General features: G+C 35.7%; 1 protein-coding gene across 3 annotated transcripts in view; it reads right to left on the reverse strand.

The window, feature by feature from the left end:
• CTDSPL2 (CTD small phosphatase like 2) overlaps positions 1-15,125 on the reverse strand; it is a 71,834-nt gene that overhangs the window by 27,417 nt on the left and 29,292 nt on the right. For 2 of the 3 annotated variants that reach the window (XM_061182202.1, XM_061182201.1), the window contains exons 3-4: positions 4,921-5,059; positions 3,245-3,394 (exon numbers count right to left, since the gene is read on the reverse strand). In XM_061182202.1, the coding sequence (XP_061038185.1) occupies positions 3,245-3,394; positions 4,921-5,059 (289 nt within the window). The remainder of the gene's footprint in view (positions 1-3,244; positions 3,395-4,920; positions 5,060-15,125) is intronic. The other variant, XM_061182200.1, reaches the window with a different exon arrangement.

The following is a 15,125-nucleotide window of genomic DNA, read 5'->3' on the forward strand; positions in this document are numbered from 1 at the left end:
CATCAGAGAAAAATGTCTATTCTCCTTGTTTCAATTCTAATCCTTCTACCTGTTCTCTTGATCCCATCCCTATCAGTAGATCCTAGAAACTTTCTTCATTAGTTTTTCTTTTTCCCTTATGTTCAACCTATTAGACCCTTCCCTGAGGCTTAAAAACATGCTTGCTTCTCACAAATACAAAACATCCCTTGAGGCTTCGTGACCTCTCTAGTTTTTTTCATATTCAAGTTCCTCATAACAGTAATCTATATGTGCTGATCCCTTTCTTACTCTCCATTTAACTCTTTTAACCCATGGATTAGGCTGCCAACTACAATCACTCCTCTGAAACTCTTCTGGCAAACGAAACCAATGACCAGTTAATTACCAGGTTTAATGATACCTTTTCAATGCTCATTTCCTTTCCTTCTATCTTTACAATTGTTTGACCCTGGGTTTTGAGAGTATCTTCTTTTGGCTTCTATGACTCAGTTTCTCCTGGTTTCCTCCATTTCTCGTTTGTTGGCTTCTTTAACTTTGTCCAGTCCTTAAATGTCTTCCCCCAAGATTCTGGTCTTAGTTTGATGAACCAAATGGACCATTTACTCCACTGGTTTCAATTAATATTTATAAGCTGATAATACCATGCTCTACTGCTTATCCAGATTTCTAAGCCCCATACCTGAATGACAAATTGTTAGTAGACATTTTTATTTGGTTGTTTCAAGGCAGCTCAGGCTCAGCATGGCCCAAATTAAATTCAATTATCTATCTCCCAGGAACTTACTTTTCTCTCTTGAAAATCTAATGTGTACACCTTACTCTCTCTCTTCTTTCACCTCCAATCTGTTCCCCAAATTTGTCCATTCTATATCTTTGATCCTTCTTTTCTTCTCTAATACCACAAGTAAGGTTGTATGAAGTCTCACATGGACTACAAGTCTACTAATGTTCTCCCTGCATCCAGCCTCTTTAGAATTTAGGCTACATGCTACTGCCAAATAGATCTTCAGAAAACACAAACCTGGGCTTCCCTGGTGGCACAGTGGTTAAGAATCCACCTGCCAATGCAGGAGACACGGGTTCAAGCCCTGGTCCGGGAAGCTCCCACATGCCGCGGAGCAACTAAGCCTGTGCACCACAAATACTGAGCCTGCGCTCTAGAGCCCGTGAGCCACAACTACTGAGCCTGCGAGCCACAACTACTGAAGCCCGCGCGCCTAGAGCCCAGGCTCCGCAACAAGAGAAGCCACCGCAATGAGAAGCCCGCACACTGCAACAAAGAGTAGCCCCCGCCTGCTGCAACTAGAGAAAGCCCACATGCAGCAATGAAGACCCAACACAGCCAAAAATAAATAAATAAATTAAAAAAATAAAATCTGTAAACTTAAAAAAAAAAAAAAACACAAATCTGTTCATATTACTCACAGTTTAAAACCTTTCGATCATCCCCCCATGACTAAGGATAAAGTTCAAAAAACCTGCAAAATTGGCTCTATAATCTGACTTCTTTATAATTCTCCTATCTTATCCCTTCCTGTGCACTCCTCAAATCTGATGCTCCATCTGTGACAAACTAATTTGTTTCTGAAATACACTGTACCTTTGCTTACACTGCTCCTTCTACATGGAATGCCCTTTACCATCTTTCAAGATTCAGCTTTTCTATGAAGCCTTTTGTGAGCCACCACCCAGAATACAGGACCATTCCATTCTTTGAATACTCTACTGTTCCATACCTCTCTCAAGGCACCTATAAAAATTTATTATACTTATCACAATGGCTGGAACATAGTAGATGCTCAATATTTGTTGAGTGAACTGGAATCTTCACTCCTCATGTTTAAGTATAATTACCCTTTCTCATGGATTAAGAGGCTCAAGAGTTTAAAGAACTGGTCCAGCGTAACATAAGTAAACAGTGGCAGCTGGGAACAAATTTAAAACAAGTTTATCTAACTCCAAAGCCTGTTCTTTTCCCACTATACCAGCATTTCCAAAGATGTTTTAGGAGGCACTAGTTCTAAAAGATGTTAAGATGTTAACAGATGTTCCATAGAAGAGTACTTGGTCAGATATGTCTAGGGAATACTGGGTTAAACAAAGTTAAAGGTAGTTTTTTGTTTCTATTCTAGGACTTCACAGTCCTTTAATGTGTTAATATACATTATTTCTGCCCCTACATCATCTTGATTTTACAGTGCACCATTCTGCCTTTTAAAAATTGCTTTATCATCCAGAAATCAGGCAACAGGTATTTAATGGCTATTTCCCATGTGCCCAATACTGTATCAAACAACATGGCAGATGCAAAAATAAAGACATGACCTCTTACCCTCAAATAATCTACAGACTAAATTATTATGTATGAAATTAGACATTAATTATCAGAAAAAATAGTACACCAGCTAATTTTTAAAAAATATGTTAAGAGGCCATTTTTTATTTTTTTGCAAAGGCATACAACGGGAACCTTCAATTCATGTGAATTAGGGTAGTTTTACTATTTGTCTAAACTGAAGATTCCCTACAGGGGGAAAAAAACAAGCAAATGATAATAAAAATAAATTGTATTACAAAAAAAAATCTGGTTTCAACTCACTCAAAATATTCAATAAATTCTACTTTACTGATCTAGAATATTGAAAATGCTTCTCAATTCTCTCCTGTACACACTCTAAAGATGCAGAAATCATCCCAACACAGAAAAAATAATACTTTCCCTCCAGCCCAAAGTTTATCATCTAGCTTTTCAGATAGTTAATTACACATAACCTACATTTATTTCAGTCACTTAAAAAAAAAAAAAAAAAAGCCTTTTAGAAGCTGTGTATTTTGGGGACTTCCCTGGTGGTCCAGTGGTTAAGAATCCACCTTCCAATGCAGGGGACTTGGGTTCAATCTCTGGTCGGGGAACTAAGATCCCACCTGCCGCGAGGCAACTAAGCCCGTGTGCTACAACTACAGAGCCCACATGCCACAACTGGAGAGAAGCCCACGTGCCGCAATGAGGAGCCCACACACCACAATGAAAGATCCCGTGTACCGCAACTAAGACACAATGCAGCCATAAATAAATAAATAAATTTAAAAGAAAGAAAATATATTCTTTAAAAAAAAAAAAAGGGCTGTGTATTTTTAACGAGGCTGAAAACAAACATAAGATGCTAACAAAAATATGCCAAAAAAATCAAACAGATCTTTTAAAAAGGCAGAAAACAATTACTCTTTTAAACCCAAATTATGGTTAATGACTTATATTTACCATTTTTATTTGCTGGTGAAAAAAAGTTGAAGACAGGAGAAAATATGGTCCCCAACAATGTAGTCCTTGGAGGACTGCCAGAGGAAGGATTATCTTCCAATTTTCCATTTTGTTTTACATGTTGATTTGTCATTTCATAACTACCAGCTTCTAAGAAAGAAACAACAAAAATAGTTGCAATCTAGAAAACATGACTTTCATAAATGTGTTCTAAACCATTCATTATAAAAATAACTTTTTCCCTCAGAATACATAAGGAAAACTGATGAACATTAATGTTAAAAAGCTTATTATTTCAAGAAATCCTGAGGTAAATCACTTGTAAATCAAATGATCTTTATAACAAATTTATTTATAATGGTTTATAAATGCTAAAATTTACTGAATTTTTACAAAGTAGATTTATATCTGGAATTACACAGACTGAAAGTCTTCAAATCAACACAGTGTAACAGAAAATGAAATAAACTCTTTGTAAGTAAAGCATGCAAGTTACAATATGAAAAACACAAATGCAAGATTTTGTCTTTGTTTATTTACATTTTGGGATGCTGCCTACTTCACAAAACTTACCTCCCAATCTATTTCTAATGAGTAACAGCTAAATAAATAGAGGCAACTAGTTCTACTGAAGCAGAAGACTATATATACAGCAGTGTCAAAAACTACTTATGGATATTGAGGCACCATTTCAGAGTAGTTAGGAAGAATAACCAGTTTTTTTTTTTAAGTTTCTTATAAATAAAAAAAATTTAATGGGTTTTGGGAAAATATAAAATACAAATGTCTTAATAAATCATCCTTGACCCTCCACAACTTTAGCACATTTCTTTTCTTCTTTGTTAGAGCTCTTTTAACTTGTTTATCCCTTTTCTCCCTTATGGTCAATTCTAACAATGGAGATACATCACTGCATTAAGAGGAAAGAGGCAGGGAATTATTATCACTGCTGTGTTTAAAATAGTATTGGTTAAAAGGTAGCACTCCATGCTCTAAAGTGCCATTCTGTATAGGTTTCTCTGCTTGTCCATCTTTTTTTTCTCCTTTTTGACTTTGAGGAGCTTGTCAGCAATACAATAAGGTACTGATCTAGAACAGGATTTATAAACAGCAACACTATTGGCTTTTGGGCTGGATAATTCTTTGTTATGGGAGGATGTCCTGTGCATTGTAGGATGTTTAGCAGTGCCCTTGACCTTCACCTGCCAAATGCAAGTAGCAATCCCTCCACAGGTTGTGACAAACCAAAAAGGTCTCCAGACACTGAAAAGTGTCCGCTAGGGGACAGAAACACCCCTAGTTGAGAACCATGGACCTGAGAGCTCCAAGCCCCCCCTATAGCTCTGAAATTCCATAATCCAGAAACAAATTCTTTGTACATGTTTCAAATAAATTAAGTCACAATTATTACCGCTTTAACAAATGAGTTTCATATACATTTTCATGCTAAACAGTATAAAGCTAGTTGCTCTGCCTTTGTCACTTTAATTCATCAAAGTAGATTTACATTAGGAAGGTAAATTTTTATTTACTTCATGCCACTAATATTTAATACAAAGGAGATTACAAAAATAAGGCAGAAATTGCTCAAAGTAGATTTTTAAAAACAGAACACAAACATGTCAAGTGAGAACTCTGCTTACACCTAATAAAGCAATACGTAAACATTAACAAACCTCCATTTACTTGACTTTTCCGTCTTACTCGAGATATCTGTTTGTTAGGCTTTTCTCCTGCTCTTGGTGTTGATGTGATCAAATTATTATCTATATCACGTTCAATTCTACTCCGTTTTGAAGGATTTTCTCTCTCTTCCTTAAGATATAAGAGGGAAAAACATGCATTGAACAGAGTAATTCTGCTTTACAGGTTACCCTTTTTTTTTTTTGCCACACCACGCAGCTTGTGAGATCTTAGTTCCCCAACCAGGGACTTAACCCGGGCCCATGGCAGTGAAAGCACCAAGTCCTAACCACTGAACCGCCAGGGAATTCCCTACAGGTTACACTTTTAAAATGATAAAATATGACATGCACCCCCATGTTCACTGCATTATTTACAATAGCCAATTTTATCCATTATCAATTGATGGACACTTAGATACGGTCGTTTCCATATCTTGGCTACTGTAAATAATGCAGTGAATATATATATATATGCATATAACACACACACACGTATACATACATACATAAACAATGGAATATTATTCAGCCATAAAAAAGAATCAACTCTTGCCACTTGCAACAACATGGATGAACCTAAAGGGCATTACACTAAGTGAAAAAAGTCAGACAGAGAAAGACAAATACCATATGATCTCACTTACATGTGGAATTAAAAAACAAAAACAAACAAAAAACAAAAACAGCAAGTTCACAGATACAGAGGAACAGACTGGTGGTTGCCAGAGGCAGGGAGGTGGGGAGGAGTGAAATGGGTGATAGGCGTCAAAAGGTACAAAAGGTTATAAAATAAATAAGTTGCAGTGATATAACGTACAGCATGGTGACTATAGTTAATAATACTGTATTGCATATATGAAAATTGCTGTGAGAGTAAATCTTAAAAGTTATCAGAGAAAAAATTCTGTAACTACGTATGCTGACAGATTTTAACTTGACTTATTGTGGTAATCATTTTGCAATATATAAAAATACTGAATCAGACTTCCCCGGCGGTCCAGTGGTTAAGACTCCGCGTTTCCACTGCAGGGGTGCAGGTTCAATCCCCGGTCGGGGAGCTAAGATTCCACATACCGTGTGGCGCAACCAAAAAACAAATTGAATCATGCTATATACCTGAAACTAATATAATGTTGTATGTCAACTATGCTCAGATTTTTAAAAAGATAAAATATGTTGTAATATGCTTTCTCTTCTTTTTTCATATCCAGGAGAAACAAACAGAATTAATACCTAACAGTAGAAGAAAACACAGAAAAAATCTGACAGTCGTAAGAGTATTTATTAACGTTATTACAATACACAAATATAATTACAGCATCCTCACAATTCAGATTCTTTCCTCAGGGTCCATTAAATTTTCATGCTACTGAAATACTGAATCTCACAATGTGGTCTAAGTTTCCAGCAATTTTCCTTACTTTTAGAATTACTCAAAAGAACAGGGGTCATTTCCTTGAGCAAACCCCACTGGAATTTGCTGGCATTATCACATAGTACCAAAAATGACACAAAATTAATAGGGCCTGCCACTGCCACACACCTAACGTCAATTCTCAAAATGTCCAAATCAACACTAAGGAGTCTACTCCTTAACAAAGCTCTCTATTCATTTCCTTATATGGGGCAAATCCACATGACCAGTTTACACTATTTTTGCAATATAGACTTATACACTATTTTTGCAATATAGACTTATGCAATATAGACTTATAGACTTATACACTTATGCAATATAGACTTTACAGTGATGTGAAAGCAATACGTATTCAGTAGAAACTGTACTTAGAATTTTGAAGTTTGGTCTTTTCTCGGGCTAGCCATTTGCAGGTACTACACTCTCTTGTGATGCTGGGCAGCGGCAGCAGTGAGCCACAGTGAGCCACAGCTCAAAGTCAGCCACTTGATCATGAGGGTAAATAACTGACACACTTATAACCATTCTGTATCCATGCAACTATTGTTTTTCGCTTTCAGTATTCAATCAATTACATAAGATATTCAACACTTGTGATTTTGCCCAACTGTAAGCTAATGTAAGTGTTCTGAGCATGTTTAAGGTAGGTTGGGCTAAGCTATGATGTCCATCCAGTAGGTTAAGTGTCTTAAGTGCATTTTCAGCTTAAAACATTTTCAACTTACAATGGGTTTATCAGGACTTAACTAAAATGTTATACTCCATGCAATAACCTGATTTTTCTCCATTTATACATCCATCTTCCTCATCTGTACAATTTTTCTAGAGTACAATTTTTTCATCCATCACATGAGCAATCTTCTTCCATTACTGTAATACTGGCCTATAATTCCTTGCTGTTTTAATGAAAGTACCTGAAATCTTTTGATAAGGATTAGATTTTTCCACAACAAATAATAATACAGTATACTACTATGCATTTTCTGTAAGTTGAATATTATTATTTCTGAAACAAACCTTGGTATTGTAAATGGCCAAAATTACAATTCCCTACCAGGATCAAAATAGAAAAAAGATAATACTGTAAGTATCATCCAATACAGAATTTTACTTTTACTCATCAGTTTCTCTAATTTTAGGTAGGGTCATCAAAACAATCTCATTAGCACAAAATAAAGCCTCAGTGATCCACAACATAATTCCTCAAATTTTTACTGTTTATTATTCCCCTGCATTTAAAAATGATGAATAGGAAGCCTCAAATCTCAAACACTGGATCTTTATTACAGGAGAATTATAGGGGCTCTTTTTATAAAGTCCTTCAAGAACAGAAACAATGCTGTAAAGCCTCACTACACTAAGCTCCAGCATTTTCTTGAAGTCTCTTAGTACATCTGGTATAATGTAAATACATACATACATTCCTGGAAACTTTGCACTCTGCAACCCTAAAAATAACAAGGCTTATGGGGAAAAAAATGGGTCCAGAAGGGTAGAGAGGGGTACATTGGGGCAGATCAGCCAATGCCCCTGTAACTCTGTAACCACAGCACTAAGAAAACCAATGATTGGGACCTCCAGAGATAACTTGCACACCCCAGTTAAGCAGCTAAGAGCAGCTGAAATGCTTCCTCAGAGCTTAATAAAAGGTATTAAAAACAAAGAAGTAGAAACAAGGGTTTATGGGAGCTGAGAAGTGGAGCTTTAAGCCAGGAAGACTGCTAAAATGGACACAAGAGGAAATGCAAACTGCCATATGAAAAGAAGAGTCCCTGCTAGACCAGGGTGTACCTCTCTGAGACGGAACCCCTGACACAGCTTACCACTTTTAATTAAAAACTCTGTGTGCAGTATAAAATTCTACCCCCATTATTCAGGATCCCCTTGTCCAGTTTAGAAAAAATCATGTATAAACCAAAACCCAGCCATGTTATACTGAAACTACTTCCCTATTTACCAATAGTATATAAGCTAACTAATAATATGGAGGTACCACATATAACAGAAAAGGTTATACTGTGGTCAATTGAGAATATATTCAAATACTTGAGCTTACATCTCTAAAGAGAAAGAGGAAGCTGTTAAGATCAGGATTAAAGGTCTGCAGTCATTGACAGTAAAATTCTATCCTTCAGAATAATGCATTCAAATGTCTGATGATGCTCTAATTCTGAAACGTGTCACCAAATCCTACTCTTCCTTAAACATTCAAGTATATAATTTGGGGACATTTTTGGATATAATATGATTTTTAGAAGAGGAACTAGGAAAAACAAGATTTCTACATTACTGTACAGGTTATTTTTAAAAATTTAATAACCCTACAATGTCTTGTCTGGAATTTGTATTTTTAAAAGTTGTCTCTAAGATAGGCTTTTAAAGGGAAAATCTTGGGAAGGTGGTATTCTTAAATCTCTGAATCCCAAAGGAAAAATACAGAGAACTAAAGAGGCAACAAAACCCCAAAAGCCAATTTACAACAAAAGCAGGAAACAAGGTTTCTCCCCCAAACTGCAAGCAGATGAGAACAAACCAACAGCCATAACATCTGTACCAGTGCAAAAGAAAGCAAAGGAATGCAACATGGCATGTGACACATCTGAGAACAGGAGAAGCCCCAAATAGCTAACAGGTAGATATTCAACTGAAAGCATGGCAGGCCAATTTAATGACAGCAGATGAAATAAGAGGGACTTTCCTGGTGGTCCAGTGGTTAAGACTCTGCGCTTCCACTGCAGGGGGTGTGGATTCGATTGGGGAACTAAGATCCCACGTGCCTCGCAGCATGGCCAAAAAAAAAAAAAAAAAAAGCCCAAGAGAACAGACAAAAATTATACCTTTATTTCAAAAAAGACAAAAAAAGTTAAGAAAGTGATATGACACATACATCAGAGTTAGAAAAAACTCAGTAACAGAACAAAATAATTAGAAATAAGAGAAAAAATTTTGTAAATAAAGACTAAACTAGAACAGACATAAAAGTGAGTAAATAGAATAGATTATGCCTTTAAGAGAAAGAGAAGGTAAAATGGGGGAGGGAGGCTGGATTTTAAGACATCAAAATGTGACAAGCACTGAATATGGACAAAGAAGATCCAACAGACAGAAAACAGTAGGCCCTGAGACAGAAGCCAAAACAAGACCATATCAGAAAGTTTTCCTCAAATAAAATATCTGAAATTACATACTGAAAGAGTACACTAGTTTTTTTTTTTTTTGGCTGCAACCACTGCGCAGCTTGTGCAATCTTAGTTCCCCAACAAGAAACTGAACCCGGGCCCTCGGCAGTGAAAGTTTGGAGTCCTAACCACTGGACCACCAGGAAATTCCCAGAGTATACTGTTTAACTAAAACTATCAACCCAGAAAAACAACTACCAAGATCCTAAACTTAACAGAATTTAAAGAAAAAAAATCCTTTGGAGAACAAGGCAAAATCCATTTATCTACCACACAGGGAAAATTAGAGTACCATCAAACTTTGAAAGCAATGCTTTTTACGCTGGAAGAAAATGGAATAACATTTTAAAAAATCAAGAAGAGAAACTGTGAGACAAGGATTTCATATTCAGTAAAACTGATTTTTAAGCACAGAACTCAGATAATAGTGCCCATGAGCGCTTCGTGTGGCATCTACCAGAAAATGAGCTTTCGACAACAAAAATGACTACAGACCATAACTAGAGGACTGAGGATAAGCATTAAACATACAGAACACATGTAGAACCTGTGTAAGATAAATGAAGATTAAAAGATAGTAGGTAATGGCTACAGGCTCAGAATATATAAACTGTAAGAAAAATTGGCAAGAGATAGTCAATATATAAATTTTTTAAACTGTTCACTTTAAAAACATTCTGAGACAGAAAAGCTGACAGAATTCATTTCCAGCTGATCTCCACAAGAAATAACAAATGAAGTTCTTTAGGCATAAAATAAATAATACCAGATGGGATCCTAAATCTGCAATAAGGAATGAATACCACTAAGGCAAATCTATGAGTAAATACAAAAGATCTTTGTGTTCAATATTTCCACTGTGCCTTTACTGTCTGCAACACTAATACCTGCTATAATCTCTGTAGTCTCATTATGATCCAATAAACTATTCTTAAGTCTCAAAGTTTTATTTTTTTTTCTCTCTCTCTATGTATATACGGAAACATAGTAAGAGTACTCTTGTTTTGCTTTGCAATATTATTAAATTTGGTTTTTAAAATTTCACCTAAGGGCTTCCCTGGTGGCGCAGTGGTTGAGAATCTGCCTGCCGATGCAGGTGACACGGGTTCGAGCCCTGGTCTGGGAAGATCCCAAATGCCGCGGAGCAACTGGGCCCGTGAGCCACAATTACTGAGCCTGCGCGTCTGGAGCCTGTGCTCCGCAATAAGAGAGGCCGCGATAGTGAGAGAGACCCGCGCACCGCGATGAAGAGTGGCCCCCGCTTGCCACAACTGGAGAAAGCCCTCGCACAGAAACGAAGACACAACACAGCCATAAATAAATAAATTAATTAATTAAAAAAAAAAAGAAGGCTTTCACGTTTAAAAAAAAAATTTCACCTAAAACAGTTTAGAATTTAGTAACTCTTTTTAAATAAAAGAAAATTTATAATTTATAACTAAGAATGGATTGTTGGATTGAAAAAGGGAGCTGGGCGACTTGTGAATTCAATCCATTACTGCAAGTGATGAAAAGAAACCGACATAGAATTCTCTAACTCATGAAAGGGGGGAATGTACTCCAAGGAAACTGAACGAAACTGTAAATCACAAATGAAAATATGATAAAACTAATGTCCCTTTGGCTGTAAAATTAAGTTGTCTTATGCAATAGAACATATTCAAATAGAATTATGGTGCCAATTCAGGTGCATTTGAGAACAATCATTCCATTTTAAAAAAAGAAACTCAATATTTTAAATGTACACATGATGAGATCTTTAAAAGCCAAAAAGTTATAGCTTTTCAAACTTAAATTACAAAACCCAATGAGATATCTTAAAAAGTTATCATATTGCATTGGTCGAAGAAGTGTACATAACTTATGAGAGACTTATAAACTCTTGCACAGTAGTTTGTGCTGAAGCCTGCTCAATAAAAGTCGATAAAAGAGGGACTTCCCTGGTGGTGCAGTGATTAAGAATCCGCCTGCCAATGCAGGGGACACAGGTTCAAGACCTGGTCCGGGAAGATCCCACGTGCTGCGGAACAACTAAGCCTGTGCGCCATAACTACTGAGCCTGTGCTCTAGAGCCCATGAGCCACAACTACTGAGCCCACGTGCCACAACTACTGAAGCCCACGTGCCTAGGGCCCGTGCTCCATAACAAGAGAAGCCACTGCAATGAGAAGACCCCGTGCTGCAACAAAGAGTAGCCCCCACTCGCCACAACTAGAGAGAACCCGCGTGCAGCAACAAAGACCCAACACAGCCATAAATAAATAAATATATAAATTATGAATCTGGAAGGTCTTACCTTCCAGATGAGTGTGTGCATGTTTAAAAAAAAAAAGTCAATAAAAGAAACAGGCACTTCCGCTTTCTAATGATAAAGTAAATCACTGAATTAAAGACTTAACTGTAAATACAGAAAATGAGTTAAAATCTGGTATGTTGAATTGTACTTTAGCCTTACTAATGTGGTTGGACTTTCTGTTTTGACTGTACTTGTCTGATACTAGTATCAACTAATCATCAAAAATCTTCTTTACTGTGAATGCATGGTAACAAACACAAGTGGTGAATTATTTTTTTACATCTCAATTTATCCTAGAATAACTTGTGCCAAAATTTGCGATGACTGTGCAAAAAAAATGGTTCATAACTACTGCCACCTTAGCACAAATCAAGGCACTGACACCCAATAGTTATTTTATTTTTCACTGCCATGCACTTGCATGGGGGAAAAAAAGCCAGCTCTACTTAGGAAGGTCCTTGATGAAGCTGTAAAATTAATTAAATCTCAACCCTTAAATATGTGTTAAATTCTATATGACAAGATGGGAAGTACACACAAAGCGTTTCTGCTGCAAACTGTGTTTCCACAACTGTCAAGAAAAAGCATTTGCGTGACTGAGCTGTAAGCTGAATTAGACCACTTTTTCTGATAGAAAACTATCTTTACTTGAAGTAGATTATTTTCTGAAAAGTGAACAAAGCAAGTCTGTCACTTCAAGAAAAACTGATACTTTTTGCTGCCAACAATAAAATTTAAGCATTCAAGCAAAAACTGAGATTTTAGAAAACTTGGACAAAGCACCATGAGACTGACAGTTTCCCAATACTTAAAGATTGTTCTGTTGAGATCAGTGGGGTTTTTCAGAAATGTGATTTTTAAATATTAAATAATGAACTATGTCAATGTGGGCACATATGTGGAAGAGCTACATAATTCAGTGAACCAATATTTTCCAAATAACCAGTGCATGATGTTACAAAATCATATATAGGTAAAAGATTCATTCCAAGCATAAGACAGACCAATGAAAAGATCATTGTAGTGCTCTCAAATTCAATCTTGGAACAAGAACTTAAGATACTACACAATTTGTCAAGTTTTGGTATAATATCTGCAATTATCTACAAAGAATATTAAAATACTCTTCCCTTTTCTAAATACATGTATGATTTTCTTTATATGCTTCAATGACAACAAACTACCTTCTATGAAGTTTCGATTAAAGAGGTTTATAAAACTGTAATGTCGTGTTTCCCACTAATTTCCTTTTTGTCTTTAGAAAAGTTAAAATATTATTTGTATCAACATGTAATGGGTTTAGAATTATAATTTTGATATTTTCAAAATTCCTCAGTTTTAATATCTAATGAGATATATTGACAGATATAACCCACATAAACAAATGTTCTTTAGGGTTTCTAATCATTTGTAAGAAGGTAAAGGATCCGAAGTTCAAAAAGTTTAAGAACCACTTGCTCAAGAGGGACTACTAATGAAATCACAAGAGAAAATTTTAAAAGTCACCCCCAACAAATGGGAAAAAAATTTGAGCTGGAAGGTGGAGCTGACAAGTGATAGCCAAAGGGCCCAGAGTTTCTTTGGGGAATGATAAAAGTGGTCTAAAATTGACTGTGGTAATGTCTGCGTAACTTTGTGCATATACTAAAAGCAACTGAATTTATACCTTAAATGGGTGAGTTTTATGGTATGTGAATTGTATCTCAATAAAGCTACCATAAAAAAACACACATATATCATATAATCCAGTGATGCCAATCTTAGTTATTTACCCACGTTTAACCTAAATATATGCCCACACATGGATTCAAGACAGAAATATTCATAGCAACTTCATTCATGATAGCCAAAAACCAGAAATAATCCAAGTGGATAACAAATTATGACATGTGGTATACTCATACAATAGAATACTACCTGGGGTACAGGAGAGGGAGGGGATAAATTACGGATACATGCAGTAACATAGATGAATCCAAAAACTTTATGTTGAGTGAAGGAAGCAAGACATGTTATATTCATAGGTCACTCTAGAAAAGATTTATACAATCTATAATGATAGAAAGCAGATCAATGGTTGTTTAGGGTGATGCTGTGAGACTGTCTGCAAAAACTCCAAGGGTACTTTTTGGTAATGGGTGTATAATTCTGTTAAAATTCATGAAAACATATACTTTAAATCAGTGTGTCTTACTGTGTTTCATTATACCCCATAAAGTTAATTTTTAAAAAGTCAACAGAGGAGAAATGTGGAATTCTAAAAGATAACTAGTTCATCAAAAAGAAGGCAGGACAAGAACAGAGTAACAAATAACAAATGGGATAATACAGAATAAATATCAAGATGGGAGACTTTAAACTCAACCATATTAATAACTACATTAAATGTAAATAGACTAACCATGCCAATTTAAATATAAATACACAGGGTGGAAAAAGGTGTATCATGCAAATGGTAAGCAAGAAAACTGTGTGGCTTTATTAATATTAGGCCAAGTAAACCTCAAGGCAAATAATATTACTAGAGATAATGAGGGACATTTCACAGTGGTAACAAGAACAATTTACACCCAACAATCATAAATGTGTATGCACCTAACAACAGAGCTTTGAAACACATGTAGCAAAACTGACAGAACTGAAAGACAAGGTAGACAAATTCACAATTAAGAGTTGGAGATTTAAAATAAGACACAGAAAACTGGAATATTATCAACTAACTTGACCTGATATTTATAGAACTGCACTAACCAATTCCAGAATATGCATACTTTTTCCAAATACATAAGACATTCACCAAAATAGTCTATATGCTACAAAATATCAAGACACCAAAGAAATGAAATCATACAGAGTATATTCTTGGATAACAATAATATTAGATTAGAAATAAACAACTAGAAGATATCTAAGAAATGCCCAAATATCTGATCTGGAAATTAAATAACATATTTCTACATAATCTATGGGTCAAAGAATAAATTACAAATAAGGTTAATAAAAATATAGTCAGAGGACTTCCCTGGTGGTCCAGTGGTTAGGATTCCGTGTTCCCAATGCAGGGGGCTCGGGTTTGAACCCTGGTCGGGGAACTAAGATCCACTGCATGACACAGCCCAAAAAAAAAAAAAAAAAAAAAAAAATACACACACACACACACACACACACACACACACACACACACATATATAAAATCAGAATGTGTGGGAAAGCAGTACTTTGAAAATCATAGCTTTAAATACTTGAATTAGAAAAAAATTAAAGTGTAGTATTAATGACCTAAGCAAGGGGCTGGCAAACTACA

This window comes from Eubalaena glacialis, chromosome 2 (assembly GCF_028564815.1).
Source record: "Eubalaena glacialis isolate mEubGla1 chromosome 2, mEubGla1.1.hap2.+ XY, whole genome shotgun sequence".
In the NCBI taxonomy this organism is placed as follows: Eukaryota; Metazoa; Chordata; class Mammalia; order Artiodactyla; family Balaenidae; genus Eubalaena; species Eubalaena glacialis.